Here is a 27,637-nt window from a genome sequence, read left to right on the forward strand (position 1 = left end):
TGTCTTCACTGGATAAAATCGAGTCCGCCAAAAAACTCCAACATGCGGTAACACAGGGCCACGTCGTCTCCAGGCTCGCCGCCGAATAACCGGCACTGCTCTGCCTCTAACTTGGCGCTGTCTTGCTGGCTGTAGGGGCTGTTGCTGGCGGTGCTGGAGGTGCTGCTGATGCTGCCGCTTCGACCCTGCCATGCCATGTACCGATTATGCCAGAGTTGGGCGGAGGGCACACGGTCATGGCAGTGGTAGCGAGCAGCTGGAGAGCAGCTGAGCGGCGGAGGCAGCGTATGCACAGGCAGTGTATAGCTATCCTGGGGAGCGGCCGGTGGCCGAGAGGGAGCGTTGTTGTTCATCCGTCGTCGAGAGCGAGGTCTTGTTCGGCGTCGATTGTGTCTCTGGCCCATTGTGACGATATATTATGTATATATTTTATCTTTGTTTTTGGTTTCGGGTTGGGTATAGCTATTAATAGCGGCGCTTAGAACAGAGATTTCGTTATGCGTTATGCGTTATTGCATCAAGAGAACTGCTAACCGCCGCGGTGGACCACGACCACCACGACGACGGCCATGGCGACCTTTATATCCCCCGGCCAGGCAGAAACGGACTGACGAAGAACTCGTCGGCATCGGAGTCAGGAAAAAGGGAGGGCGAACGGAGTCATATTTAAGTCGACTTCGCAACCGCCGCCGGGCCTATCAGCGTGAGTCAGAGGCGTGAAGCTGCCTGACGTGAAGCCACTTGATACGTTTGATATTTCTGCGGCCGGCGACTGGCTGAGCGGCTACGGTGGAGTTGGGCTGGCGATGGAGCCAGGGCTGGAATAACTAATAATCGGCATGGATGAGCTGGCGTGGTGTGATGCTGCCTGTACGTCCTCCATCCCTGATTGCGCAGCAATCACGCTATCCGTGGCCTGATAGTCAACTACGGAGTATCACTGTATGTATCAGCTGCGGTGCCGAAGAAGCGAAGATACGAATGACGGCATGACGAGCAGATATTTCATCGACCGCATAGCCAGCCACTCACACGCCGAGGACCAACAAAGTTGCCGCCGGAGAATTTGAACTCACGGAAACACGCGAGAACTTCGTTCCGTCGATCTAGCCTGGACAACAAGTCACTGGCTCTTTGGATTCTGGACTTTGTAGCCGGGGGAGTTACTTTACTCGAACTACTCCGTATTCTTGCGGTTGTTATAATTAGATACCTTAGCATCCAGGACGGCTTTCTCGAGGAGTTGCCAACATGAAACCGCTGGCGACAGCATGTCCCAGGAATATAGATTTGGCCTGTTTTGCTGTGACACGGATTACTGCAGGATGGTTCGCAAGCTGTACGTGCATAAAGGCAGTCGCAATTATGGATGGTTGGCACAAACCACGACCGTGCTGCACCCTGGCCATCCGGTATACAGCAAACTGTTAATCTCTTGGATACGCCACTCGAACCGGCACTGAAGAGGCGGCTTGCATGTCGCTCATCTCGTCAGTCTCTACCTCATCGAAACATGAGCTCCTATAGGATGGCCAGAGTTAAGGCTGTCGGGAAGGTTCGTGTCGGACGTTGTTGGGATATCGTATCTTGCGCCATGCTCGCCATGTCGTACGGCTCTGGCATTGGCTTGGTCGTATGCCGCAATTTCGAGCCTTGTTTCGTGTCTCCCTTGTAGGATGTTGGTACGTCAGAAGTTAGCCGCCAAATCAAGCTGACGAAGTTTCGATGGCCCATCGTAGAAGGCCTATGGTGTCAATGCCGTCCTGGATACACTCTGTAAGCTCCCGGCACCCAATTTCACGGCTATCTTTAACTATCCTTCAATAACGTAACCTTCTTTCGATAACGGCTGGTTTCACTTCAAGGTTGCGGCTACCTTAATGTATCTATATTTTGAGAGTGGTAATGTTTCAAGGGCCCGGGATGAGGTAACAATCTCATATTTCTGCATACAGCCTGGCAAAGTCCACTTTCGTGCATCGAGTGATGGTTGGTGGTGTCTCTATTAGGAAGGTATATCGCATTCTGTTGGGCCAGTCAGATGTACCACCTTTGGTCAACTTGGTGACGGTAGCTTGAGTGCATGGTCACGCCTGGACAACTATCAAATTGCAGAAGAACAAGCTGGAGAGTTCTCGCCCTTTCCAGCACTGCCGAATGATCAACTCTGGCCAGTTAGTCTCGCCCCCAGCCTGAGCCAGCAGATGTAGATATTCTGATCTGCACGCGGGATTTTATACGTGACTCGTCAACAGCATGAGTCCCAGATCATCTGAAGGTCCGGATCTGGGAAAGTTTCCGAGATCCTGACATCTCCAGGCAGCAAAGTGGTCCGGCTTTGTAGTATAAGGATCCGAAGCTGACGTGATATTGCGCTAACAAGGCTCCCGTGTATAGCCATAGCCACTCATTGTCAGACCCTCGATAATAGCTGAAAGCCAGGTTGTATGTATAAACATATGTATAGAATGTGCCGTGCTGGGCAAGAAGTATAAGCATATATGCAAGGCCGGACTTTGTCAATCCTATGATACCGTATAAGTGTTGGACGAATGGAGTATTAAGTTAGCAGTATTTATGCTAAATCAAAGGGTTTTCTTGTGGATATAGCATTCCATCTTCTATTCAAGAGATATGAGGTCCAGTAAGGCCGGTCACAACCTGGATATCAGACTTGCATCGATACCAACCAGAGAAGCTAAGAAGTGTCCTTCAGCCTTGAAGGATTTGGATCACTGCTTTCTTATCATCGTCTGGATCTCCTTGACTGGGTATCCTCCAGCTCGACTAGACTGCTGCCTTGTGTATGTTGTATGTTGTATATTGTATGTTATATATTGCATGTTGCATATTGCTTGTTGTGTTGTTTGTGCCTCGTCGCTTCTTGATCTTATGTAATAGTTTGCATACTCTTGGCATGTTTGTATATTAGTCAGACACATCACGTGTAATTACTCAGCCTCGGAGAAACTATCCCCATTTAGTGTAACCGTGCCTTTCCACCTTACTTCTTCCGGACTAGCGCCTTACCTTAAATCCACGTTTGTCCGCGGCGCTAGTCCCGATCGGGCGTTGGGAAGAGGCCACGGATGTGAGATCGAAGTTCGACAAGTTGTTGCTCGTTCAATAACGGCGACCAGTTTGATACTCCCGCCAGCCTCACTCCCGCCTTCCCTAGACACTCGGTATCCCTATATACGGAGCATAGCGGCATGCGCTTGGGTTTCTAGATCGCTTCGTCTTTTTATTCTAACCCAGCTCTCGACCTTCTAGCGTTCGTTGCGAAAAAAAAGTGAGCAAGGAGCCTATGAGCCCGTGTGCTCGCTCGGCGGCGTACTCTCGATCTTATCTGGCGTGTTAGAACATTCGCAACCATGTCGTCGACGGATTATAACTATGACGAGCAGGTTGGTATAGCCCAATGCAGCGTCGAGGGCGTCACTTGTCTCATGGCTAACCGGTTGCTCCGAATATAGGGCCAATTCTTCCCTTTCTTTATCCTCACCCTGACAGGCCTCGTTACCCTCCCACTCACCTATACCCTTCTTAAACCCGTCAAAGGTTTGTTAATCCTGTTTTAGGACTTGCTCCTATGCTCGCCCACGGTGTACTTGCGGCTGCTGATACCCCACGTTGCATAGGACTTGAGAACTCCGCCCCTCGAATTAAGTCCGACTTTAAGCCGCAAAATGACGATATCATACAGAGTCAGAAGCAGAAGCTTCTGCGAAAGGAGCGCCGTATCAAGAGAATTATCACAGTGATCATCGGATATGCGGTCATGACGTGGATGGTGTACCTGATCATGGTGACCGCGAGATCGGCCCCCAAGATCTGGGACCCGTATGAGATTCTTGGAATTTCAAGAGTAAGACGTTTCCATGACAAGTTAAGGCTACAGTGTCTAACTTATGACTTTTTAGAGCGCCGACGAGAAAGCTATCAGCAAACATTATAAGCGACTCTCGGTCAAATTCCACCCTGACAAGATCAAGCCGGACCCTGCCAAGAATGAAACTGTTGAAATGCTCAACGATCACTTCGTCGAGCTCACAAAGGCTTATAAGACTCTCACCGACGAGGAAATCAGAAACAATTATATCCAGTTCGGCCACCCTGACGGAAAACAGAGCTTCAGCATTGGTATCGCCCTGCCCAAATTCATCGTCACCGAAGGAAACGGAAAGTTTGTTCTCCTGCTCTACGGAATCCTCTTCGGCGTTCTCTTGCCATACACTGTTGGGAAGTGGTGGTATGGTAACCAGCGGTATACCAAGGATAATGTCCTCGTTGCCAGTGCTGGAAGCCTGTTCCGCGAGTACAAGCCCGACCTATCCTATGGAAGTATGATCAGTACGTTGAGCGTGGGGGATGAATATACCGAACTCCTAAAAGACGATCAGGCGCATACCGGTTTAGCCAAGGTTGAGAAGAAGGTTCTTGACTTGATGAAGCTGTCGCCCAAGGATAAACACTTTTTAAGCACATTAGACGATGAGAAGAGGCGGAAGGCTCTTGCATTGCTATGGGCGTACCTTGGGAGAATAGATCTTGAAGATAACGCACTCAACAACGGTATGTCTAGATGTTCCATTACGTGAACCTAACAGTGGCTAATCGTTATGCTTGTAGAAAAATTCCAAGTCGCACCCCCAGCTGTTACCCTCAACAATGCATTTACCACCATTGCTCTAGCGTTCGGAAACTTACAACCCATCATGACATCACTCTACACTTCCCAGAATCTCATCCAAGCCGTCCCGCCAAAGTCTTCTCCTCTCCTCCAGCTCCCTTACTTTAACGCCAACATCGTCCGATCCATCGAAGGCGAACATTCCAAAGCCCACATGACTGTTCAACAGTACATGAGATTACCAGAAGCTAACCGACGAAGCTTGACCGTTGGCAGCGGCCTTCTCACTGAATCGGAATACAAAACCGCTGTATCAGTAGCAAGGAGAATACCCGCCTTGAAACTGTGCAAAGCCGTCCTTAGAGTCCCTGGTGAAAAAGTCATAACGCCAAGCAGCTTAGTACAACTTGTAGTAAAAGCCCGCTTCGTTCCACCAGGCTGCGAATATGTACCACCAGTTAAGGAAGCGGATCTTGAACTCGATGATGTTGACGAAGACGCCTTGGCCGATGCCCTGACAGGAAACACCGCCGTCGATCCAAAAGAACAGGAGAAGAAGAAGCAATTGGAAAAAGAGGAGGAAGCTGATATTCAACCACCGCTTGCCCACGCCCCTTATTTCGCCCGCGACCACTCTCCCAGATGGCACATTTTCCTTGCAGATGTAAAGCAGGACCGTATGGCTGTTCCACCATTCACATTCACCACATTCGACAAACCCATCTTCGACGACGAAGGCAAACCAACCTTTAACGTACAGACGATGAAAATGCAGTTCCAGGCCCCGCCACAAGTGGGTAGTTTCCCATTCGTCCTCAACGTCGTTTGCGATAGTTATATCGGATTCGACGAGGAGCAAGAAATTACTCTTGAAGTCGAGGATTTGGAGAAGGCCGAAGCCGTAGCTGCTGATGATGATATCAGTGAACCTGACGAAGGTATGCATAATCACATCTCCGCCCCCTCCATATAGCTCATTTCGTTTGTTCATATTTACTAACTCGACCACTAGATTCCATCGCCGGACAAATGCAGGCCTTGAAAACCGGCCAAGCTCCACCACCCAGGAAGAAGCGCGAAGCCGACTCAAGCGATGATGATGAAAGTGACACCGACGGTGACGTGGCAGACGATACCAGTGAAACTGACACCGACACCGACACTGACGGAGAATAAATATATAACCCACCCCCCTTCCCCCTCAACCGGCAGTCAACAGTGCCACGCTACATTTTCTAAGGTCCTTTTTTACTCTAAAGTTGCAAGTCAAATTCAGATTCAAACGATGAAAGCTTATGGTTTTATTTATGTTAGCCAATTGATATGGTTCCTGTTATCCTTTTTTTACTTCATTTTAATACCCTCTTCTTTTTGATGATGGAAAGATTAGAAGACGGGGGTGACATGGCTCGTTTTGCTGGTCATTTACCGTGTAATCGGTATGTATTATCTCTTTCTTGTACGTGGTTTTTGTTTGCCTCGGTCTTGAATGGGGACACATCAGTTCAGTTCGAATGAAAGAGACATTACTATATATTCTCAGGGTTTTGTGCGATTTACTACCATATAGCCGGCGATTATCTTGCAGCTTATAGGTTTATCCAGATACTGGATGTTATAGAGGTTACAATTTTACTGTTTCCACCTGCCTTTCAAGTACAAGCCATCAGGCAATATCAAATCATAGGAATTGGTTCAGAAGACAGCCGCTGGAGAAATATTAGTATTGAAAAAGACACATAGAGCCTGCTAAACATTAAAGGCCGTACGGTGGATGATAGCTAATAGTTCAGAAACCCACCCCAGCTAGACGCCACGGGTAGGGCAGGGATAAAGAGATAAAGATTAAACGGAGTAATAAAAATAAACGGATTGTTAGAGTCCAGTAGTAACCATCCGTTTAAGCACTGTTGTCAGTATTGAGCGCCAGGTTAATGGAATCGATCCACTTGCCACCATTCTCCTTGTTAGGGATTTTCAGCCCTTTGCTCTCCAACATTCCCTCGCCATCACGACCCCATTCCATAAGGGCCTCTTCACTACCCCATTCTCCCATACCCATTAGCCCAACGGGTACAGAGCTCTCATCTGCATAGGCCATCGGACACGAGATGGCAGGACATCCTGTGAAGTTAGCCAGATACACATACTCCATGGATCTTAGTGTAGCGTTAGAATCGCTAACGCCATTGGTAAGATCAGCTTCACCCTGCAGGATCTTTGAGCCAGCAGTAGGCGTCGTGGGAGTTGCGATGATCAGACCAGGGTATTTTTGGAATAGGAATGACAGATGGGTCATGAGCAGATTACGCATCTTTTGGGCTGCCATAAAACCTGACGCAAGGCCCTGGGTTCCGCCAACGGAGACTATAAGCCTAGTCGGGGCAGAGAGTTGGGAGATCTGTTCTTGGGTCAGGCCACTAGCAATTTCGCCCAGGATTGATAGAGCATGGGATTTCCCGCCCTCGGGGATATAGGGGATTGTGATATCAACGACTTCGTATGACATTTCATCACGGTAGTAGTCGATTGCTTTGTTGAACATGGCTAGCACGTCTGGGTCGGAACGCTCAACCCAGTCCTTGTATACTCCGATCACTTTAGGGCGGGTAGAAGAGGGTGATGGGATACTCAACAAGGGGTCAGGGAACGCTGCTGAGGCAGAATTACTCGGGTCTGGAGCAGCCATGATGCGGTAGGCGAGAGCAAGGTCATCCAGATTGGATGCCATGGGACCGAGAACTCCCACCGTCGTGGCTAATCTATGTGATGGTGCAGCCGAGACTCTTCCGTGACTTGTCTTGAGGCCATAAATTCCACAGTAGTTAGATGGGATGCGGATAGAACCTCCTCCATCGGCTCCAAGAGCGATCGGAACAATGCCAGCACCCACGGCATAGCCAGAGCCTCCTGAAGATCCGCCGGTATAGTATTCCGAGTTATGCGGGTTTCTCGGCGTCCCAACGACGGGATTATTGTTTGTGGTGTCTTTTGAAAATGCGGTTAGTCAAAAAGAAATGTTATCACACCCTCATAATCATCCACTCACCAAGCCCAATCTCATGCATCACAGTCTTTCCAATAATAATGGCGCCGGCTTCCTCCCACTTCTTCACGCACCAGGAAGTGAAGTTGGGGTTAGGTGTGAAGTCGATTTTGCTCGACATGAACTTGTTATACCCATCAAGGTCTACCTCGTCCTTGACGGCAACCGGTATGCCATCCATGGGTCCCAGCGGGGTCCCATTCTTCCATCTTTTCGTAGAAGCCTCCGCAGTGGCACGAATGATATCAACCTTCGACTGGCAGAATCCAGGTGAAAACTCTCCGGGAGGTGAAGTATCGCGACGGATCATGGGCAGCAACGCCTCGACAACCATTGTAGGGGTGAGACTGCCGGCCTCGTAGAGCTCACGGTAATCCGCAGAGGTATAGTAATCACCCTTTCCATCCTGACGGCGCCTTATCGGAGCTGGTAATGAAGATGGTTCTGCGGTAGCTGCTGCTGCTTCGCCAGTCAGCGGAGGGAGGATGGTAGGGTCGAATGTCGGCTGGTAGGCCTTCAGATGTTCGATCTCACGGATCGAAGAGAACCCAGCATTGCGCCAGAGGATCGACTGGACGAAACCTGAGGATTGGACCCTATATACAGCGGTTACACGACCGGTTAGCCTCTACCAGCACTAAAGACGGCCCTGCTGGCTCTGATTGGGCTGGACGCAGACAGAAGACATGGTTATCACTGACAGGGTTGCTGCTATTTCCAGCAGTCGGCCACGCAGGATCGGGTTGGATTCGGACGTGAGCTTGTATGGCACTTGGGGGCCTTCGATGGGTGTGGGGAAGGTCTGGTAACGGTTTGGATGCGCAGGATTGGACGCCATCTTGACCGATCACCCGGTACTATCGTTCGATGCAGGACGGTTTCCAGGGTAGAGGTGTCGATGCAGAAGGCCAGCGAAGTTGTTTTTCGCAGGTCGGAAACCGTTTGACCAATGTTGTCGATGTTGTTTGTTGTTTGTTTATAGCGTAGCTGCTATAGCAGTGGCCCCGAAGCTCTTGCCTCGGCGCAAAAGGGGTTGTTTCGACAAAGGATAGATAAGCGCCGGGTTCATGTGAAAGAAAAAGCAATGTTTCAACGTTCAAAAAAAATATATTTCCTGATATCCAATTATTTATTTCTATCGCAAGGATCCTGTTATATTTATAGCCTGAGTTTTATATTCCAAAAATCTAGAGCCAATGCAACCCCTGTCAGGATGGTGGAATATCCCATCAAAACCGCCATGGCCAATTCCTTCCTGGCATCGAGCGTGTTCATCCCCAGGTTGACGGCGCCGGTCAGCAAGTTTGCGATCAAGAATACCGTCAGCCCACCCTTGTTGAAGGCTCTCATGACCCTGCTCGTCGCAAACTCACACTGTTCCGCTTCCTCTTTTCTATTTGAAGCCTTTGCCACTGACGGGAAGACAAAGGTCTCTATAAGACAGAACAGCAGCATGTGGGTCAAGTTGAATGCATTAACCCAGAGCACATATGGCAAGTTAGCCAGCCGGCGCGAGACCGGCATTCCCCCGCCATATCCATAAAGATAGGAAGAGTTGAGGGTGAAAAGGACGACCCACGCCGCTGACCATGTTGCCAGTTGGACGAGGAGCGTCTTTCGTGGCCTGCGAGGTATTATCCGCAACCCGGCTCCTCGACCTGCCAGGAAGATGGCAAGGTAGCCGATGAAAGAAAACACTCCTTCTCGGTTCTTGGATAGCAGTGACGGCCCACGCGGTGAGATCAGGATATACTCCTTCAAGCTCGTGGATTCCAGCGCCACCTGGTAGCCACCGATGACAATCAGTGAAAGGGCCTCATACCACGGAATCAAGATGCTGAGTGCATGGAAAATCTCCACAAAGGGCGGTAATAGCCCCAAGGTGAAAAAGAAATTCCAGTGCACGCCGTACTCTGTTACGTGCTCAGCGTAGTCCAATCCCTTGACACTGTACAGGCGAATCAGACCCAGTATCAGGAGAGGAACGGAGTGGCGTGCAGATGCAAGTAAGCGCTTTGCAAACGACCCCTGGGAGCCGTGTCCTCCAAGCACCGAGCGAGCTGAAACAACACCGCCCGAGAAGACGAACGACCCTACCCCCAAGTCCATAAGCGATGTGCCCCAGTTTTCCACCTTTGCGAACCGTCGAGGGAATATCTTGAAGTCCACTGCTAGAATCGACAGGCAGGTGATGATCATCAAGCTCCCTCGGTAATTGGTGAGAAAGGGCCGCTGGGGGAGAACGTCCATTGTAGTATCAGAGCCATGACTTTTGGAGTCTGATGAACTGGACTTTGTAGCTGGTGGCTTTGCCTTTTGCCGTGACGGTTTTGACTTGGTGCTTAACAGGAGAAGGACGGCCGGAGAGAGGAGTAGGATGTTCAATACGATAGGTGAGGAGGAGTAGAAGGTAATTGCGAATAGTACAGTGCCCACGGCGAGAAGAGAGTCTGTTATCAGAGCTGGTAATTCATACGGCGTAAAGAAAGAACGGCGCGATTGTAGGACAGACCAGAGCAGCACGGCACTCTACATCAAGCCATTAGCTTCGTCTCGCTTTGTCTATACATAGGGACTTACTGGAACAACAGCTGCCACGGTATTGATATCCCAAACACTGCTCCCTGATAAGTTCGAGACGAATGCCTCCTTTCGGGCCTTGTAGCTCTCCGCCATTTGATGCGCGTTCGTCGTTCAGCGAGTCTCACCTCCAACAAAGCACCATGGACAGGCGGTCCCAGTTATTTCATTTGACACGGAAGTTCGCCTGGCACGGGAAACTCCACGTCTCATAAATAATCCGCGAAGATGCCAGCTTGGTCTTTGTTTTTTTGAAGCTGTTGGACTATTTGCTGACGTAACACAGCTAAGATGATGTCATACACATCTATAGCTTTATTGTAAACAGTAACAGTAACAGTAAACATAACGAGTGAATGGTTTATTGCGTTATCATGAATCATTAAATACAAAGGAAATTTCAACGAGTGTGGTAAAGGAAGGCCGTCAAAGGACATCAAGACAAAGAGACAATAAAGAGACAACAAACAGATCGCCAGATGATGCAGAAGAATGTCAACAAGTACCGCCATGCTAATATAATCAAACGAGGGTATCAAGCCATCTCACCAGGAGACGGGTTATGCAGAGTAGGCCACCAGGAATATGTAGAGCGAGAACGCAGATCAAACAGGATAATGAGAGGAAAAGGAAATATAATGCACAAGAGCAGCCAGCTGCCCAAACTGAGTCGCCTCAAGCAGTCTATACACGGACAGGAACTTATCCAGTCACCATGTCGAGGGGTTCACTTCTCAAGATTGATCAAAGACGCTTGGCCGCACCAGGCATCGGCATTGAGGGATCCCTGTGATCGGGCGTCAATTCGAAACGGACTCTCTTAGCCTTCGCCTTCGTCTTGGTTGGAGCTGGAGCTTCCTTGATCGCCTTCTTCAATTCAGGAGCCGCTACCTTCTTGCGTACCAATGCCTTGAACTTTGGAGCGATGACGATAGGATCAGCCATACGACGAGGAGGAGACATCTCCCTAAAGGTCTTTTCCTTGAAGTCAGGAATATGGATGACTGGTACGACCTCCTTGAACTTCTTGGTCGGCTTCGTCACGTTTATACGCTTTCTGGTGGGACGGACCGTCTCTTCAGTAGACGTAGTTGAGGTCATGGATGGCGTTGGTGAAGGCGCCCGTTTCCTGCGAAGGAGAGCAGTGGAATTGGCCTCGATCCTGGAGATGGTAGTGTCTGTTTCACTGTGTTCTTTACTTCGAGAGCGTCGTGGCTGGGTGCTGGACACCTGGACGCCGTTGCCCTGTGGGTTGAGGGAGACACGGACACGAATTCTCTGGGATTGAGACATGCTTCTGGAGTCTTGACAGCCGGTGAGAGTGACGGAGCTGTCAGAGTCACTCATATCGTCAGAGTCGGAGAAGAGTCCATAGGCAGCCATGTCGTCGAACAGGTCCTGTGTGAATCCCTTGGTGCTCAGGAGCGTTCTCTTCTGACCACCGGATCCTGTGCTGGAGCGTCTCTCAAAGAACATCGTCATGATTGCTGTGATGAAGCTGGATAGCAGGGATAATGTGGAATTGAGCTTGATTGAGTGTATAATTAAGAATTGATGGATAATATGGGTATTGTGTATTCACGAGTAGTTGTAGTGGTTGAGATCTGAATTGAAGACCATGCCAGGAACCCGACTTTATACATATTAGAGTTACGAGAAGACGAGATCAAAGCAGATCTAGCCTCCTCCTAATGCTCCAAAGGGATAATAGAATAGAAAAGACTCCAAAACGCAGAAAGAAAAGCAACCAAGCGACAGAGTTCAGCAACGAACTCCTACCATCCTATCAATGCCGGACGGCGAGAACAGTTTGAAATCCACGACGAGTTCCCGGGACCATTTCGATCCCAAGAATAGGATCTTAACCGCGAAACCGTACCGTGCATAGCTTCGTTGAGAAACTAGAGAGGTATGATCTCGCGCCGACGCTGCTCTCGAGACAGCCAGAGACCAATGAGCGAGCCGGGAGAGGACGAAGAGCAAGACGATATCAAACACGATGCCTCCACCGGAAGGTCGAGGAGGGCGAGAAAGAGGTAAAAATAGATATCTAGTCCAGTGGCAGAGCATCCGTGTGGTATCAGAGGGTCTATATCTTTTTCAATGCGAGAAAGTAAATAGGCGCTGGCCGGAGGTCTCCCACTCCACCGCGTTTCACCTCGACGACGAACATGGTGAGTTAATGCAACTTACGAACAGTTAATCGCTGGATACTGATGATGCTAGATTCCAATCAACGAGACAGTCAACAGCAGCGGCAAGGTTGATAAAGACAGCGGCCGCTGGCCCGAGATCTCGCAGGCCACAGGAGAAGAGAATGCCTGAGGCACAGCTAGCCGCCGCACGTCGAGGTCCATGTGCGTTCATGCATTGAATAATGCGACCTGAAACCGTGGTGAGGGCCCGGTCGACGGTCTAGGGGCTGCATTCGCCGAAACGACGAGAGACAGAGGCTGAAAAGCTCATCGCATCCGCACGGCTGGGAACGATATAAAGAACGACGGACAGGCCCTTACATATTTACATACGGCGGACTAACGCCCTCATTCCTCAGCTCTCAGCCCGAGATTCCCTGAGCTCTCAGCCATTCCCTGAGAGGCCTCCCTGAGCGGTCTCCCTCCGATCAACTGCTGCGTCAAGGGTCGATTATCCACCGCGCTCATGCAAGAACTGATCCCGGGGCATGTTTACGCGAAACCCATGCCCTCTGCCTCCTCCACACATGGCCGACCTGGCTGAGATGATGCGTCGTGCCGGTTGCTGAGCGGAGGAGGGGAAGGGGGCTCGCTTCGGAGGGCTTTGATATATATCTGCCATGCTATATGACCAAGTCACCTCCACGCAGCGCTCGCCAAGTCAGACCAGGGGGGAAACGGATCTTGCTCCAGAGAAATCCCTGTACGCAGGAAATGAGAAGAGAGCAGAGCGAGCAGAAGAATTGACCCAGGCTAGCTTTTTTAAATGGGCCAGATAGGAATAAAATAATTTCACAATTTAGCTCTGTCACTCCCTTCCCCCCTCCCCTCTTTTATACGGATCCAGTCTGGCCGGCAATCAAAGAACTAGTTTTAAGCCTGTATGGAAAAAAATTGGGGCAAGGGAATCCCTTTGTTTGTATCCATATCTACGCCCGTTGGAAGCTGAGTTGTCGCGGCAATTTTTGCGTCCCTTAACTAGCTCCAGCAAACTCCGTATTTCATTCACCGTGGGAACAATTTTTATTTCTAGACCAACTTCAAACAAATAGCCTATATAACTTCTCGCTCCTTTCCCTCCTCCTCTTCTCTTCTTCCTGTCCGGCTTATCGCTTCATCACCACGACCTTCAAACCGCCGCCCTCGCAGTCCAGATACCAACCGTACCAACATACCACCCACAGTCCACCCACAGTCCTTTCAATTGCGCCGGAGAGCGTCAGGTCCGGATCGATCTACCAGTGTCCAGACATCCAGATTCCAGGCATACGGCCAGACAGCATATCTCCCAAGTCGAAGTCAGGTCCTTTAAGGCGGAACGTCGAGTCGGCGGTAGCAGAGCAGGCCATGGATCTACTTGTGCAGGCCATGTTCATCATCGGGTGCGCCTGGGCTTGTCTGGTCGGCTATCTCGTCTTCGGCATGTTTCGACAGCGATATACGCAGGCCAACGTCTCGAAACAGTGTCGCCAGGCGCTGGAGTGTGCAAATACAAAGTCTACCATACCAGATGCGAAAGCCGGTGCCCCGAAGAAGGCTTGAGCCCTGAACGATGCATACATTCATGCATATTTACATGCGCTGGCTGCATTTAAATACCAACCTTCGACCGTCGTCTCCAAAGACATCTCTTCTTCTTCGTCTTCATCATCTTCATCGTCATCCAACGGCCATAGACGAGAATATTCTGGAACTGACGTGTTTGCAATGATACAAGGTACATCCCGGCTCAACCTGTGACAAAACTCGGTATATCAGTTTCATCCCAACACCAACACCCCCCGAGAAAAAAGCATATACTTCCATCCCGATCTCCCCGTTCGGCTCCCGTGGGCCGATAATAATTAGCCTCATATTCTATTTAGCCGTTGTTATTTCTTTTTCTCTCTCCTTTTCCCCTTTTTAAGCTCGATGGCGCTAGACATCTCTATCGTCACTATCCCTGCCGACTTGCACGACCACGACCGATGGGTTTCTTCTCTCTCTCTCTTTCAACATGATACAGCTGTGGGTTGGCTGTCTACGCCCGTGGAACGTTTGATGACCTGGGTCTCTTCTCTTCCCCATATTTATTTAATTTGGGGAAGCATTCCCATTGTACTTTTAGCCTTTCCTCTTCCTCTTTCTTCTGGATACGCAGTTTCTGTTCTTCAAGGTGTTAGGGGGCAGATAATAATAGATAGATTGGAGATATGAATATTTTGGACCTTTTGCCCTTTTCGTTCCCTGGTTCTTAGCCGGAAGACTATTAATTAGAGAATTAGAGATTTGCTAGCGGATATTTTATATAACCGCCTCGCGTGCTTACAAATTTGTCGCCGTTCATCCCGCTGCTCCAGTTCATCTTCATCGTTCATCTTCGTCAAGCTGCTGCGTTCATCTTCATCAAGTTGCTACGTTCATCTATATCAACAAGTTGCTACGTTGACGGCTGTTGTGGAGGATGATCTGCTGCTAGCGAAAGTGGCACCAAATAGTTATATGTGAGAGACAAGATGATGTGGCGCAGCTCTATCCCACTCAACATATATCCATGAACGTCCGTTTCACTGCGAAAAGGTATCTACTTCGTCTTATCTACATCGTCTCAACTTGTATAGAGGCCATCGCCTTATACAAAACAGCCATAGCGACGGTCATCAAATTCATTCTTCTCGCATCTACGTCTAATCCAAGGCATAAGTATATACATCGTTCCCAAGCACCATGCATCATTCTAGCACCCTATTCTGGCCGAGGGCGCGGTTGGACAACTGCCGGGGATCTTAGGTTCATGATACTACAAGTATCGAGAAGACAGTCTCTTGTCGACCACTGGGGATCCCGAAGCTAGCCTTGACTCCTTGGACACAGGGCTATCAAGGTAGCAATTCGGCCAGCTGGGAAAAGACGGTCAAGTCTGACCGTATATCCAAACTCACGTCCAACCTCCGGGTGCTTTGTCCGGTACTTTTATGGGCTGTATACGCTCGTGTGCCCCTACACTCATTCTGGCCTCCTTGCAGATCATCCAAGCCTAAGGTTCGGTCTGCATAGACTTGCGCTTCTCTCCGGTATTCTTCTCGGGTGTCAGACAAGCACTAGCCACAGCAGCCGAAACGGCCACAGCAGCCAAAACCCACCAGGCAGTGCCCACGACGCCGTTTCTAAGTCCTACACCGTACATCCAGCCGTTCAGCAATGGCCCTACTGTTCTGGCTGCCGATGAAACGCTCTGGCCGAGACCATTGACGGTGCCAAGCGACGAGCGGCCTGGACTTGCGGCGTTGAGGAGCATGCTAGCTGAAGGGAGAGCAAAGGAACGAGCCGTTGACTGGATGGCCAAGATGACCGAAATGAAAATCCAGAGCGTAACTCCAGCAGACGGCAAAGGTGGCAATGTCGTCGACGAAACGGTAGCCCAGTACGGAGTGACGAAATAGGTTATCGGGAAGACCAGGAGGGTGTACCGATATAGCCTGACGGTGCCAAAGACTCGCTTGAGGTACGGGAAGAACAGTAGCTGGAGCAACAGGCCTACGATGCCTCGAATAGCAAGGGCCGTAGCGATATCACTTGGTTTGAAGGAGAGGCCTCCAGTAAAGACGAAGGGCGCATGTGGGTGGTAGTTGGGCGGGACCGACAGGGCGCCGTTATCCGTTTTCCCTGATGAGCCGCTGTCCGGGTTGTAGCGAGGAGTCGATATAAATATCATCAGGAGAGTCGGATAGGTGCCGATGTGCATCGTCATCAGCCCTCGAGCGAGGAGCGTTATACCCAAACGTCGTGTCCAGATGCTGACGGGAGCAGGAGTTTTGATTTCAGCTTCAGCTTTGGGCGATGCATTCGGTCCTTGGTCGTCCATCTCAAGATGCTCATCCGCAGCAACTCTCTCATAGGCCTGCTGGGACCTCCGTCTGAAGAACTTTTTGGCCCAATCGGGTATGATTGATGCAGACCGGCGTTTCACGTCTCGATACGTGTCCTCGAGTAGACAAGCCATCAATATGGCACACGAAATACTGATCATGGCGTTGAACATGTTTGGTACCGCATATGGCCATCTCTGTAACCACCGGCCCAAGGAGCTTCTTGGTCCAAACGCACCCGGATATGTTGCGGCAGGGTCTGCCAGCAATCCACCCAACAGCGGCCCGACTACAGACGCAACGTTAAAGGCCGTTGGAAGCAGTAACACGGCCCGAGACTCAAACTTGTCTCCGCTAATCTCCTTGATCATGGCACGCATCACGCTCTTGTTGCCGCCCGCCATGCCAACGAGAAAGCGGCACGCGATAACCCCCATGAAGCTGGTGGTGAATCCAAGCGATAGACTCCCTATACCGCTCACAACGAGGCCGATCAATATAACACGCTTGCGTCCTACGCGGGGGGAATCGGCCAGTATACCCCACACAGTCGACATGACAAGCTGAGGGACGGCGGTAGCGAACCCCAGGACGGAGACTTGGAATGCCAGGGTAGCGGCACTGGGCGCAGAGCCATCCGGGAGTCTGAATGATTTGAGCTGGAAAATGATGTAGCTCTGCCGGCTACCGTCAATCAGAGCTGCACAAAACCGTGCAAATGTTAAGAGGGCGAGCTGCCGTTTCTTTGGCATAGTCGCCCAAGACGCCGTTGCCTCGTCATCATCCTCGTCTTCTTCTTGAGCTTTGAGATCATGTTGCTGACAGAGGGAGAGAGAGGAATCATTCCTCTTGTTGAGAGGGTACTTTTCTTCCTCGTTCCCTATCTCGCCGAGGCTATGGTCTGGACGAGCTGCTCCGACCATCCTGTAAATTTTGGGAAGGAAAAGATACACACAAAACGCAATCCGATGTCGAAGCGGAGGGAGATCATATCGTGCAAGACGGTCAAGCTAGCAGATTTTAATACTAACCTACCGGTCGGAAGCTTGCCCTCGCCCGTCAGGCTCAAATGATCTGTAACTTCACGGTAGATCGGATTTTGAACGCATCATCTCCTAGTGGCTTGGCCGGGCTTAGTCGCATCGAGATATCAGGCCAATAACGGAGGTTTGCTCAAATAAGGGGCATCTTAAGCCCTGGGTTAAGCATGTACTTGTAACAGGGACGACGTAACTCCGTACTATGCAGTTACGTATGCGTGCGGCGTGCCAGCTGGGCGGGCGATCATGGGAAAGCGACCAATATCCCGCGCCAATGAATTGATAGTTTGAACGCCAAAAATTATATAGTTCAGAGCTGAAGTTAAATAAGTCTAACATCCACCGACATGGGCTCCAGCGAAGACAGTAAAAGCCTGGACCCGTCCAATCAACCTCCTTATCTCCATACGATCAATTCCACCGATGATAAAAACACCATAGCTCAGAGAAGTAGACTCATCGTGGGTCCAGGCCGTGATGATAATGCGCCCTTCGTCCATCTCACGACTAAACGTTTCCTCAAATTGCGCCCTTGAACAGGAGAAGTTTCCCTTTTCCAACGTGGCGCAGCCTAATCCTCTCTTTGTAAAGTGTCCAGTGAGCAGACCCAAGTTGTATGAGCCAGTGAGACGGACGTTGAGATCTATAACATACTGCTCCCCCGATCTGGTTGTGAGGATGTCTATTCCCGCAGGCCCGTGGTAGCCTTTCTGTTGCAAGAACAGGCCAACCTTCTCCATACATCCCGCGTACATCTTGTGCATTGCATCCTGATCCTCATACGAGATGGAACCTCCGATCCAATGGCCGTATTTGTTGAAGCGTTGCTTGCAGCATCCTATGAAGACGGCACGACCTTTCGGGGTCACGAACAGTGATAGTGCGACTACCTTGCCGGTAATGAACTTCTGCAGGACTAGGGAGCACGGATTTAGGTGATAGTTGATTGGTTTGATTTGCACGAGCATGCCCTGCAACCAGAGTTGAAGCATTTCCTTGACTCGCAGGCGATCAGCTTCACAAAGTACGATATAAGTACCCTTTCCTGCCGACTGTGGAAGCTTCACGACGAAGGGTATCTGATATTTTTCCAGAGGGAGGATCATGCGGGCGACCTCTGCCGACAATTTGGCCTGATCGTACACCTCGTCAGGTCGGAGCAATGGGTCGATTACCGTGGATGGTGGTGTTGGAAGCCCTGAGTGGGCTAACCCACGCTTCGATAGAATCTCGTAATGTGTATCCGGGTCGGCAAGATGTGGTAGATGCATCAGAGAATCGGTAGGCCGACTCAGAGCAAGGAGGGAGCCCGGCTCTAGGGTGATTTTGTCCAACTTCGTTAGAAAAGTCACACGGGGCTGCTGGTCGCGTGGTAATTGAGAAAAGCTCCTGTGCAGCTCAGCTTCGTCCTTCTTGATTGCCTCTTGAGCTAGCTCTGAGCTGATGACAATTATCTGCATATTTCCAGCTCCAAACCCAAGGCGTTGAGGCGAAGCCCTCAACCGCAGTTTGTCCAGCGCATCCGTGGTTTCATCTCTAGTCGCCCGCGGCTCAGAGAATCCTGAATTGTAGATGAATTTGATTCCAGTAGTTGCTCCCTGGTTGTAGGCACCAAACTGCTTGTATATCAGGGTTGGCTGGATCCCATTTTCGTTGTCGAGGCGGTATAGATCGTACAGCGTCCTGTCTAGGACAATTGCAGTGTTGGGGGCCATAGCGGAGTCCTGTGGAATCTGAAGTCGATGTAGGCTTGTACTCAATTGACTCAAGGGATCAAGGAGGGTGGCCGTGGGAAGGGAATAGATATAAATCACCGCCTGTCATTTATATCCCATCCGCCCCCTCCAGGCCAAAAATTTTGATGACGCGCAATCATAAACTTTAGGAGGGGCAATCAATCGACATAGTGCATGCCGAGAATGCTTGATAAACCTCACACCGACACGTCATGAAGAATGTCCTATTCGCTAGGTATATAAATGTGTAAGTTAGCGGGAAATCAAGTCAAGGTGCATCACCACACTGGGAGCTCAACATCGCGCACGGTGTAGCCTTGGGCGACGGAGTTTGGGGTTTGAAACGCCAATGAGGGGCTGGGCCAAGCTCGTTGAGAAAGTCTCAGGGAAAAGTGAAAAGAAACGTTGGATGGTTACTATTGAAGGTTAGTTAACGAGAGGCTGCATCTATATCAGAAAAATATGGTTTAGGTTGATTTGCAAGCCGGCAGGAGCTAGTTCATAAGGTATGAGCAGATCCTTGTTAAGCTGCCAATTGAAGCTTGCCAGGTTCCGAGATATGACACAGCCGTTCATGGTTCGTCTGGAAACCGAAGAGGACCTTTATCCAGATCTGCTTGGGATCATTCATCAAATTTGCGATACCCTCCACGAACCCCCCAACATCAGCGATCACCCTGAGGGATACAAACAAACACCCTGCCGGTCTCTTGCAGACGGGCTATGCGATTCAAGGTGCATGTTTCGTCACCCCTGCAATGGATGGGCTTGCGTACTCTTTAGCTGAGTGAGTGATCAAAGGACGGGGCTGTGTACAGCATCTCGCCAGCAGTTTCTTGTCAAGTCAGTTCCACTTGTCTACTAGTTGGCAGGGCTGCATTAAGGTATTGAAGATTAGCTTCTATATCCACGAGCACGGGGGTTTAGGAGCCCTACGTAACTGTATTGCGCATCGTGTACGATGTGATACGTACCCTCGAGAAAGCGGATATCGAAATTAACGACACCGTTCAATGGGCTCGACCAGATCAGTCTGGTGCTCGTTACGCGTCAGGTACTACCACGGGCCAAATGCGCGGTACTACCAAGGCATCGGCTTGCAGAAGTACTGCGTAGAGGCCGACGGGTTCCCGTTGCGAGATATCTGATCGAGTCCATGCCGATTGTTGGAGAGTGCAACATTGGAGAAAAGTCAGTGCTCGGCTTTTCAAAAGTTGGCCGCCGTGGCATGCTCAATGAGATATGTGCTGATTTGACCGGCTTGCCATTTGAATATCATTCCCCAACAAATTAAGGACTGTCGACCCGGGTGCTCAATTGTCAAGATAAACACTGGCTCAAAAGTTCAGCTTTCCTTGTCTCGCCATGTCTACCAACGCCTGAAGGGACGCCGTTACACCGTGTCCTGGCATCAAGGAAGGCCATCGGAGGGAACAACGGCGAGATCTGTGTAAAGACGAAGGATGTCCAACCAATACGTCAAATATTGCGTTGGCTCAAGCATTAAGGTCATCCTTGACAGTTCAATTGGTGATGGGAAGGCAGTTCAAGATGTGTTCGATGACAAGTCGTAGATGGATTTTCAAAGCTGAGAGCTGCGATTTGCCCGTTCCGGCTGGCCAGGAGGCAACATCATCCATAGTTCGGCTGTAGGTATAGAAGCAGAGTTGTGGTTATCCGCTCGTCAAGTTGTTCAAATATTCGTTAGACACGAAGTCGTGTCGGTTACTGAAATGATGGAAATGGATTAGTAATATTGAGACTTTAGGTATTGTCTGCTGCTTAGACAATGAGTATAGACAAGTATCCTATATATTTGTTTGATCTATATCGTAATACTCATGACGCCGAGATCGAAAAGAATTCGAAGCAAAAGGAAAGCAAAGCAGAATAAATCCCTTGCATATATTCATACATGCATTAATCCAGAAAAACACCTGACGTCCTCGCTTTTCTGCTCTCTGCCCTTCTCGGCTGTTTCCCTTCTGCTGTTGATTGGAAAAGGTTATAAAAATAATTATATTTACTTGGTGTACGTCTTCTGCAGCGATTTGGCAATAGTCTGCAGCTGGATGTTACTGGTACCCTCGTAGATGGCACCGATCTTGCTGTCTCGGAACATCTTCTCGGCAATGCCTTCGCGGACGAAGCCCATACCTCCCATCCACTCTACGGCGAGACTGGAGACACGGCCGGCTACTTGGGAGGCGTACAGTTTAGCCATGGCGGCGTCCTGGACGAAGTCTTGACCGGCTTCCTTCTTGCGGGCGGCGTTGAAGACGAGGGCACGGGCAGCGGCGATTTCGGTGTATGATTGAGCAACTTGGTGCTGCATACCCTGGAAGGTACCGATGAGCTGACCGAATTGCTTGCGGTCGTTCCAGATGTATCTACTAACAGTCAGTCTCAAGAATGGAAGACGAGAAGGGATAGAAGAGCCTACCCTGCGGCATTCTCCCAGGCACCAAGGGCCAAACCGGTCATTTGAGCGGCAATACCGATACGGCCTTCGTTCAACAAGCTGATGGCATACTTGTAACCCTGGCCCTCTTCGCCCAGGAGATTCTCCTTTGGAACCTCGACGTCATCAAAGTTAAGGACACAGGTGCTGCTGGCACGGATACCGAGCTTCTTCTCCTTCTTGGCGATGCTGAATCCAGGCATATCCTTCTCGACAATGAAGGCGGTGATACCCTTGTACCCCTTGCTGGGGTCGAGGTTAGCAAAGACGATGAAGAACCCAGCCTCCATCGAGTTGGTGATCCACATCTTGCTGCCATTGAGCTTGTAGCCGGAAGAAGTCTTCTCGGCCTTGGTCTGGAGAGCAAAGGCGTCGGATCCAGACACGGGCTCGGACAAGCAGAATGATCCAACGGTGTTGGTCGCGAGCTTGGGCAGCCACTTGCTCTTGATGGCTGCACTGCCGTGCTTCAACACTGCGGTGTTGACGAGCGTGTTGTGCACATCCACCATGACGCTGACGCTGGGGTCGATGCGCGCAAGCTCCTCAATGCCGATGATGGCAGAGGTAAAGTTCATGCCGGCACCACCGTACTCTTCCGGGATTTCGATGCCCATCAATCCCTGCTCGAACAGCTGCTCAACAACGGCCGGGTCCATAACCTCGGCCTCGTCCATCTCTCTGACCTTGGGGGCTATCTCTTCCTGTGCGAACTTGGAGACGGACTCGGCCATCATCGCCTCGGTCTCGGACAGATAGGTGATGGGAGTGGGCGTGAGCTCGGCATCACGGCGCAGAGGCGTGGAAGAGAAAGTGCGAGAGCTATGCCAGTCCGGTCAGCAAGGGTAGGGAGCCGTGAAAAAGTGTATATATCCATAGATGCGAATGCACGTACCATTGCGCCGCCCTGGAGGCCGTAGCTCTGCTCGCGGTGGACAGGAGAGGCACAAAGGCCTTCCTCGACAGCGGTCGTAGGGCGCGGGTTATGGATGCCATGCTGGAGGATGGATATATGGACGCGAGCAAGCACTGGCAGCGGGATATCAGACTTGACCAGCAGAGAAGAAGAAGAAGAAGAAGAAGTAGAAGGACGAAAGTCGGACAGGGATATGGCCCAAAGATAGGCAGCACGTGAGTTGGGATCTAACCTCGGCTAGATACGGGAAGCTTAGTCATAAACCACGTGATTCAGAGAAATCTCGGTCTATCACGTGTATATTTGCTTATATAAGACGCTTACTCAGCTTTCTCCCTTTTGGTAAGCTGCGGGAGCCAAAGGAAGAAGAAACAAGGAGAAACAAGATGAAGAGAACCGTGGATCCTACACTACACCTTATAGTACGAAGTAAGTACATTATGAAGTAAGTACATATCTGTTTATTCAACGCAAATGTATGTCCCAGTCGTCCTCCAGACCGATGACCTGATTCCTGATCAGCCAGAAATAAAAGTCAATACACCCACCAGCGGCCTTGAGCGTTGCAATGAACGAGCCTATATTGCCAAATAACCCCTTGGTCCCCACCGTCCGGAGAATAACCAGCCAGTCCGAGGGCGGGAGGCTGCAGAGGCCGTTGTCGAGATAACATGGAGGATGTGATGCAAAGGCGTACGCTTCGATCTCTCTGCAGCTAGCTCTCTTCTGCCCGGTAGCGTAGGGTACCAGCTTTTCTTGTAGGCAGTACCTCGCATCGCTGACCCAGAGCTTGCCTTGGTCGGAGAAATTGACCAGTACAGGGTTGAATTCGTTGCAGTAGTGGTCACCGTAGGCGATGGCGTAGCCTTTGGGGCCACACTTGACTGCTGCCTCGAGGCAGGATATGTAAAAGGCGCAGCTATCTCTCTCAGGCACGGAGCATGGGTTAGGACTCGACGAGTTGTTCTGTGTTAGACGTGTTATTCGAATGGTCAGATAATGATGGATACGAAGATACATGGCTTGCCTGAACATTGTCTTCTACGACGTTCGACGCGAGCGCGCCCAAGGCAAAGGTAAGGAGTGATAGTTTCATAATGGCTCTCTACTATCTGGTAGATTCGTGTGCAGGACAGAAGCGAACTCCATCCTGATTCAGTTAATAAGTCTACAAGCTAGACAAGCATGTCCAGCCACCGTATTATATCACACAACCTTGTCTATTTATATATGTCTATCCAGTGCCTTATCCGGCCATCCCTCTATCATCGTATGATGCTGCTCTTGTTATCGTGATAGTAGATGTATCTCGCTGTCTACCTAGGTATCTCCATCATCCATCATAGACTATATGATATGAGGCGGTGCATATGACATCATCAGGTCACGGGACGCGGGGGCTGCGCGTGGCGGTGCAAGTTCTGCTTCCTTTTCTCCAGTCGCTTTTCTTCTACTTAAGCGCTCGATCACAACCTCATCACACTCCCTCCTACAGCGCAGAATTGAAGGATAGACTGTCTGCTTGTTTCCTTTCTGTCAGCTAGAAAGATCTCGTTATCATTGTTTCACTTGCAAAAAGCACTATAAACCAGCACTCGCCACCCTGGTCTACATATAAACAACTTGGTCAAGCCAACGATACCTCTCCTACCGCCATAACCAAGCATAATCAAGGTATACAAGGTACGGGCAGCCGACCGTCACCATGTCCGGATCAAGCGACCCCCGGCTCTTCTTCAGCCTCGACAATGTGCGGGCATACCACATCCAGAACGGCGAAGAGACAGACCTTACCCCCTCGGGGCCCCAGACGCTGTCTCTCCTGATGGTACCTACTACCATCCCCCTGATAGACCCTGCCAACCCAGAAGCCGTGTCCAACAACACCCAGGAAGACTTCTACCTGCACCTCCACCTACCTCCAGAGCTTGAGCTGCCGCTGCCTGCCACCACCCAGGTCTACCACCAGCCGCCAGACAGCTACCTGATCCCACGATGGGACCTGGGACCCGAGGCCGGTGCGTTCACCCGTATCCAGTTCCCCAAGATTGGAAACGGGCCGGGAATGGTATCACAGGAGGACGTGGACACGTTTGAGACCATCCTTGCACAGTGTACGGCTTTCCTTGAACGGTCGCCACCGCCAAAGCATCAGTATAAGAAGCAGCAGGGAGGGTACAACCCTGCCACTTATGCGCCGGGAGAAGGCTATGCTGGGACCGGAGACGAGAAGAACGGCCAGATCGTGCTAGTCGACGAGGAGAACGGGAGCGTCGTTGGTGAGCTTACCGAGGGGTTCAATGTCGTGCAGTCGACGGACGTGAAAGCTGGATCGAAAGGTAGGTTGTTAGCTCTCTTTCTTCATATGTTTCAACATCATGCTAATCGTTGGTAGACCCCGTTCAAATCCAACTACCCGATCACGGCAACCAGATCACCATCAGCAATGCGCCGCCAGAATACCTTCAGATGGCCAGCCACCCGGCGTACGCAAAGTCGTCGCTCGTCCAGGGCTCGGCAATGGCCTCTCGCCTCCTCGTCACCACCTCCGAGGCGCTCGCCAGTATCCTAAACTCGGGCGCAGACAGCTTCACGAAGAGCACCAAGCCCGTCGCCAAACCCATGACCTTCTCGCCATCCGCGCAGGCGCACATTCGCAAAATCAACTACTTCTCGCAGTCCGCTGCTGGCCTGTCGTCCAAGACGGTCGGCCAGCTGGGTAAATATGCGCAGAACTTCGGCGCGGCGCTAACACGTAGGGGCGATCGCGACCCCCATAACAGAGGCTACGACATCAACGGCAAGCCGATACCAAACTACAAGCCCGGTATTCTCAACAAGTCGATGATTGCGATTTCGACGCTCGGCGACGGACTCGACCACAGCGCGCGCCAGCTCCTGTCTACCAGTTCCATGGCCGCTTCCAAGGTCATGGGCCACCGGTACGGAGAGGAAGCGCGCGTGGTGACTAACGATCTAACCGGCGGCGTCAAGAATGTCGGTCTGGTCTACATCGACGCAATGGGGGTGTCTAGACGTGCGATCCTCAAGTCCGTCGCCAAGGGGATGGTGGTTGGTCGCATGAAGGACGGCCAGCAGCTTGTTGTTGGCGGAGGAGACGGCGGCGGACAGCTTGGATCTGGACCCGGATCGGGCATTTCCTCTCCGCACGGGAAGCCAGAATCAGGTCTCTCTGCGCCATTTGGAGCATCAGCATCAGCAGGACCGATGTATCGTGCTCAGTCGCCTGCGCCGCCGCCAGCGTATGGGAGCAAGGGAGGACAGCTGTTGGGCAGCACACCAAAGAACGGCCACGATAAATTCCAGTAAACGTCTTCGTTTTTCCTCTTTGGGAGATTTCAATCTTGAATAGTGGGTTAGCTTAGATCTTGGAGGGTGAATTTCCTTTTTCTTTGGCAAGATTTTTTTTTCGATCTCTTTCATTTCGGTTTCCTTGTTTGGGCCTGGTGATCTAGGAAACGGGATAATTTAATGGAAAAAGGGAAACGGGGGCCATGGTGAAATAGTTAGCAGTCGCAGATAAATAATCATCGACTTCGATATATCCCTCGCTTCCTCGCCTAGTAGCTGAAGTGCTTCCTTTGAAACCGGCGTCAATGGCATTGCCCGGACGACAAAAGAAATCCGTCCGATTGTGTCCTTGTCCGAGAGAAAGCCCAATGTGTTTTCCCATCTGCACCACGCAGCAGCTAAATAACGCCTCGTAGATCGTCCTGGTGGCTTATCCGGCCCCGGTACATACCGTATTACGAGCCTCGTTTCAAGTTCCGCCTCAGCAGCAGCAGCAGCAGGTAAGATTAGTGGACAACTGGAGACGGTCTCCTCCTGGCCTCTTCACCGGCGTGAGATGGTATGCGCTTCGAGTCTGTAGTCCGGTCTGTCTGGTTTGATGTCGATGTCTTAGGGGCTAATTACCGGCCCATGAGGATGTAGGGTGTATAAGTAGGCGGATTAGGGGATGGAATGTATCATCCACGTATGCAAGACGGTGCAACAGCGCCAACCAGGCCAGCTCGCATATTCGCAACGTGTGGATGGTGCATGAATCGTTGCACCGTAGCATCGACCCGTATACGTTGGACGTCGTACCGCGGGCCAGCATGCAATAATAGCAAATCGCAAGGGATGAAAAATAACAGAGAAAAACCAAAAACAGTCGCCAGGAACCTCCCGCAGGCTGGAGATGGCCCTGGTTCAAAACAACGCCAAGTGCCAGGTCACTTCTCCACGTACGCTAGACACGAAACTGCGAGCTAACCACCGCATCGCTCTCCTGCGTCCCTGTCCTGTCCTCTCTCCCTTCGCCTCTCCATCTCCAAACTCCCAGGAGACGACGTCGATAGACGCTTCTCTCCCTTCTCCCTTCTCCCTTCTCCCTCCTCCCCTTCTTCTCTCCCTTTCCTCCCTCCTCTCTCCAGCGACGGTCGTGGCCTATCGTTCACCGCTCGACCCCCGTCAGCCTCCCCCTGGACCAACCAACATCATATAGTAGCCGTATTATCCTCTCGATTGAGTCTCCTGAACCCCTCTTGATGCTTTCGTCTGTCTCGCCGCCAATCGTCCGTCTACCCCGTCAGCAAGACCAGGCCGTCCGGCCGGCTTCTCCAGGTCTTCCAGCCGTGTCGGCATTGATATAGTAGTGTTTGCCTTTCCGCCGATTATGCTGCATTGGTCAAGTTGACAATTCAACATTTCAACCCAACGCCAACGCCCTGCCACCGACGACGACGGCATCAACACGACGACGTCTGTGGCCACCGCGGTGTGTCGCTGGTTTCGACCATCCTCTCGCTGATACCCTCTTGCACGGCACGACGCTTTCTCAATTGAGGGTGGCTATCTGGTGTATTTCGAACGCAGCTCGCTCGGTTGTCTCTTTCTGGTCTTTCGCGCTCGACCTGGCCGTCGCATAAAACACGCTGCAATCCAGTCAGCTTGGATGGAATAAGCAGGAAAGACGCATTTGCGACGTGATAGCTTGATTGACACGGTCGAGTGTGGTCGAGTGGTCGAGTGCTGTTGTGATAATCAGTTGGATACTGGTTAGAGAAGCAGTCTGACTGTAAGTATTGTCTTGTCTCATTGTCATAAACACACTGTCCAATTCTCTCCTGTGTTCCTATTGTTGTTGTGTTGTTGCTAGCGTGTTGTTATTGTGCTT

The 27,637-nt window shown here is 50.9% G+C and overlaps 10 protein-coding genes across 10 annotated transcripts; 2 read left to right on the forward strand and 8 right to left on the reverse strand.

The window, feature by feature from the left end:
* Positions 1-5: 5 nt before the first annotated feature.
* Positions 6-404, reverse strand: GIQ15_04023 (uncharacterized protein; the record flags this gene model as incomplete). Its single annotated transcript, XM_033551440.1, has 1 exon — positions 6-404. One exon carries the CDS (start codon positions 402-404, stop codon positions 6-8), a length of 399 nt encoding a protein of 132 aa, XP_033405170.1.
* A 2,970-nt stretch (positions 405-3,374) lies between these two features.
* GIQ15_04024 (translocation complex component) lies at positions 3,375-5,809 on the forward strand (the record flags this gene model as incomplete). The annotated part of the gene is made up of 6 exons (XM_033551441.1): positions 3,375-3,407; positions 3,477-3,561; positions 3,642-3,868; positions 3,924-4,575; positions 4,633-5,571; positions 5,646-5,809. The coding sequence occupies 6 exons, from the start codon at positions 3,375-3,377 to the stop codon at positions 5,807-5,809; spliced, it is 2,100 nt and encodes a 699-aa protein (XP_033405171.1).
* A 724-nt stretch (positions 5,810-6,533) lies between these two features.
* GIQ15_04025 (amidase) lies at positions 6,534-8,517 on the reverse strand (the record flags this gene model as incomplete). The annotated part of the gene is made up of 3 exons (XM_033551442.1): positions 6,534-7,621; positions 7,683-8,275; positions 8,381-8,517. 3 exons carry the CDS (start codon positions 8,515-8,517, stop codon positions 6,534-6,536), a joined length of 1,818 nt encoding a protein of 605 aa, XP_033405172.1.
* Positions 8,518-8,837: 320 nt separating this feature from the next.
* On the reverse strand, positions 8,838-10,355 carry GIQ15_04026 (uncharacterized protein; the record flags this gene model as incomplete). Its single annotated transcript, XM_033551443.1, has 2 exons — positions 8,838-10,208; positions 10,260-10,355. 2 exons carry the CDS (start codon positions 10,353-10,355, stop codon positions 8,838-8,840), a joined length of 1,467 nt encoding a protein of 488 aa, XP_033405173.1.
* A 648-nt stretch (positions 10,356-11,003) lies between these two features.
* On the reverse strand, positions 11,004-11,741 carry GIQ15_04027 (uncharacterized protein; the record flags this gene model as incomplete). Its single annotated transcript, XM_033551444.1, has 1 exon — positions 11,004-11,741. The coding sequence occupies one exon, from the start codon at positions 11,739-11,741 to the stop codon at positions 11,004-11,006; it is 738 nt and encodes a 245-aa protein (XP_033405174.1).
* A 3,729-nt stretch (positions 11,742-15,470) lies between these two features.
* GIQ15_04028 (uncharacterized protein) lies at positions 15,471-17,225 on the reverse strand (the record flags this gene model as incomplete). The annotated part of the gene is made up of 1 exon (XM_033551445.1): positions 15,471-17,225. One exon carries the CDS (start codon positions 17,223-17,225, stop codon positions 15,471-15,473), a length of 1,755 nt encoding a protein of 584 aa, XP_033405175.1.
* Positions 17,226-17,674: 449 nt separating this feature from the next.
* On the reverse strand, positions 17,675-19,057 carry GIQ15_04029 (solid-state culture specific protein; the record flags this gene model as incomplete). The annotated part of the gene is made up of 1 exon (XM_033551446.1): positions 17,675-19,057. One exon carries the CDS (start codon positions 19,055-19,057, stop codon positions 17,675-17,677), a length of 1,383 nt encoding a protein of 460 aa, XP_033405176.1.
* A 2,044-nt stretch (positions 19,058-21,101) lies between these two features.
* Positions 21,102-22,535, reverse strand: GIQ15_04030 (acyl-CoA dehydrogenase; the record flags this gene model as incomplete). Its single annotated transcript, XM_033551447.1, has 3 exons — positions 21,102-21,468; positions 21,522-22,361; positions 22,435-22,535. The coding sequence occupies 3 exons, from the start codon at positions 22,533-22,535 to the stop codon at positions 21,102-21,104; spliced, it is 1,308 nt and encodes a 435-aa protein (XP_033405177.1).
* Positions 22,536-22,920: 385 nt separating this feature from the next.
* GIQ15_04031 (uncharacterized protein) lies at positions 22,921-23,551 on the reverse strand (the record flags this gene model as incomplete). Its single annotated transcript, XM_033551448.1, has 2 exons — positions 22,921-23,421; positions 23,474-23,551. The coding sequence occupies 2 exons, from the start codon at positions 23,549-23,551 to the stop codon at positions 22,921-22,923; spliced, it is 579 nt and encodes a 192-aa protein (XP_033405178.1).
* Positions 23,552-24,160: 609 nt separating this feature from the next.
* GIQ15_04032 (uncharacterized protein) lies at positions 24,161-25,785 on the forward strand (the record flags this gene model as incomplete). The annotated part of the gene is made up of 2 exons (XM_033551449.1): positions 24,161-24,794; positions 24,851-25,785. 2 exons carry the CDS (start codon positions 24,161-24,163, stop codon positions 25,783-25,785), a joined length of 1,569 nt encoding a protein of 522 aa, XP_033405179.1.
* Positions 25,786-27,637: the final 1,852 nt, after the last annotated feature.

Source organism: Arthroderma uncinatum (assembly GCF_011692745.1).
Source record: "Arthroderma uncinatum strain CBS 119779 chromosome Unknown scaffold3, whole genome shotgun sequence".
Classification (NCBI taxonomy): domain Eukaryota; kingdom Fungi; phylum Ascomycota; class Eurotiomycetes; order Onygenales; family Arthrodermataceae; genus Arthroderma; species Arthroderma uncinatum.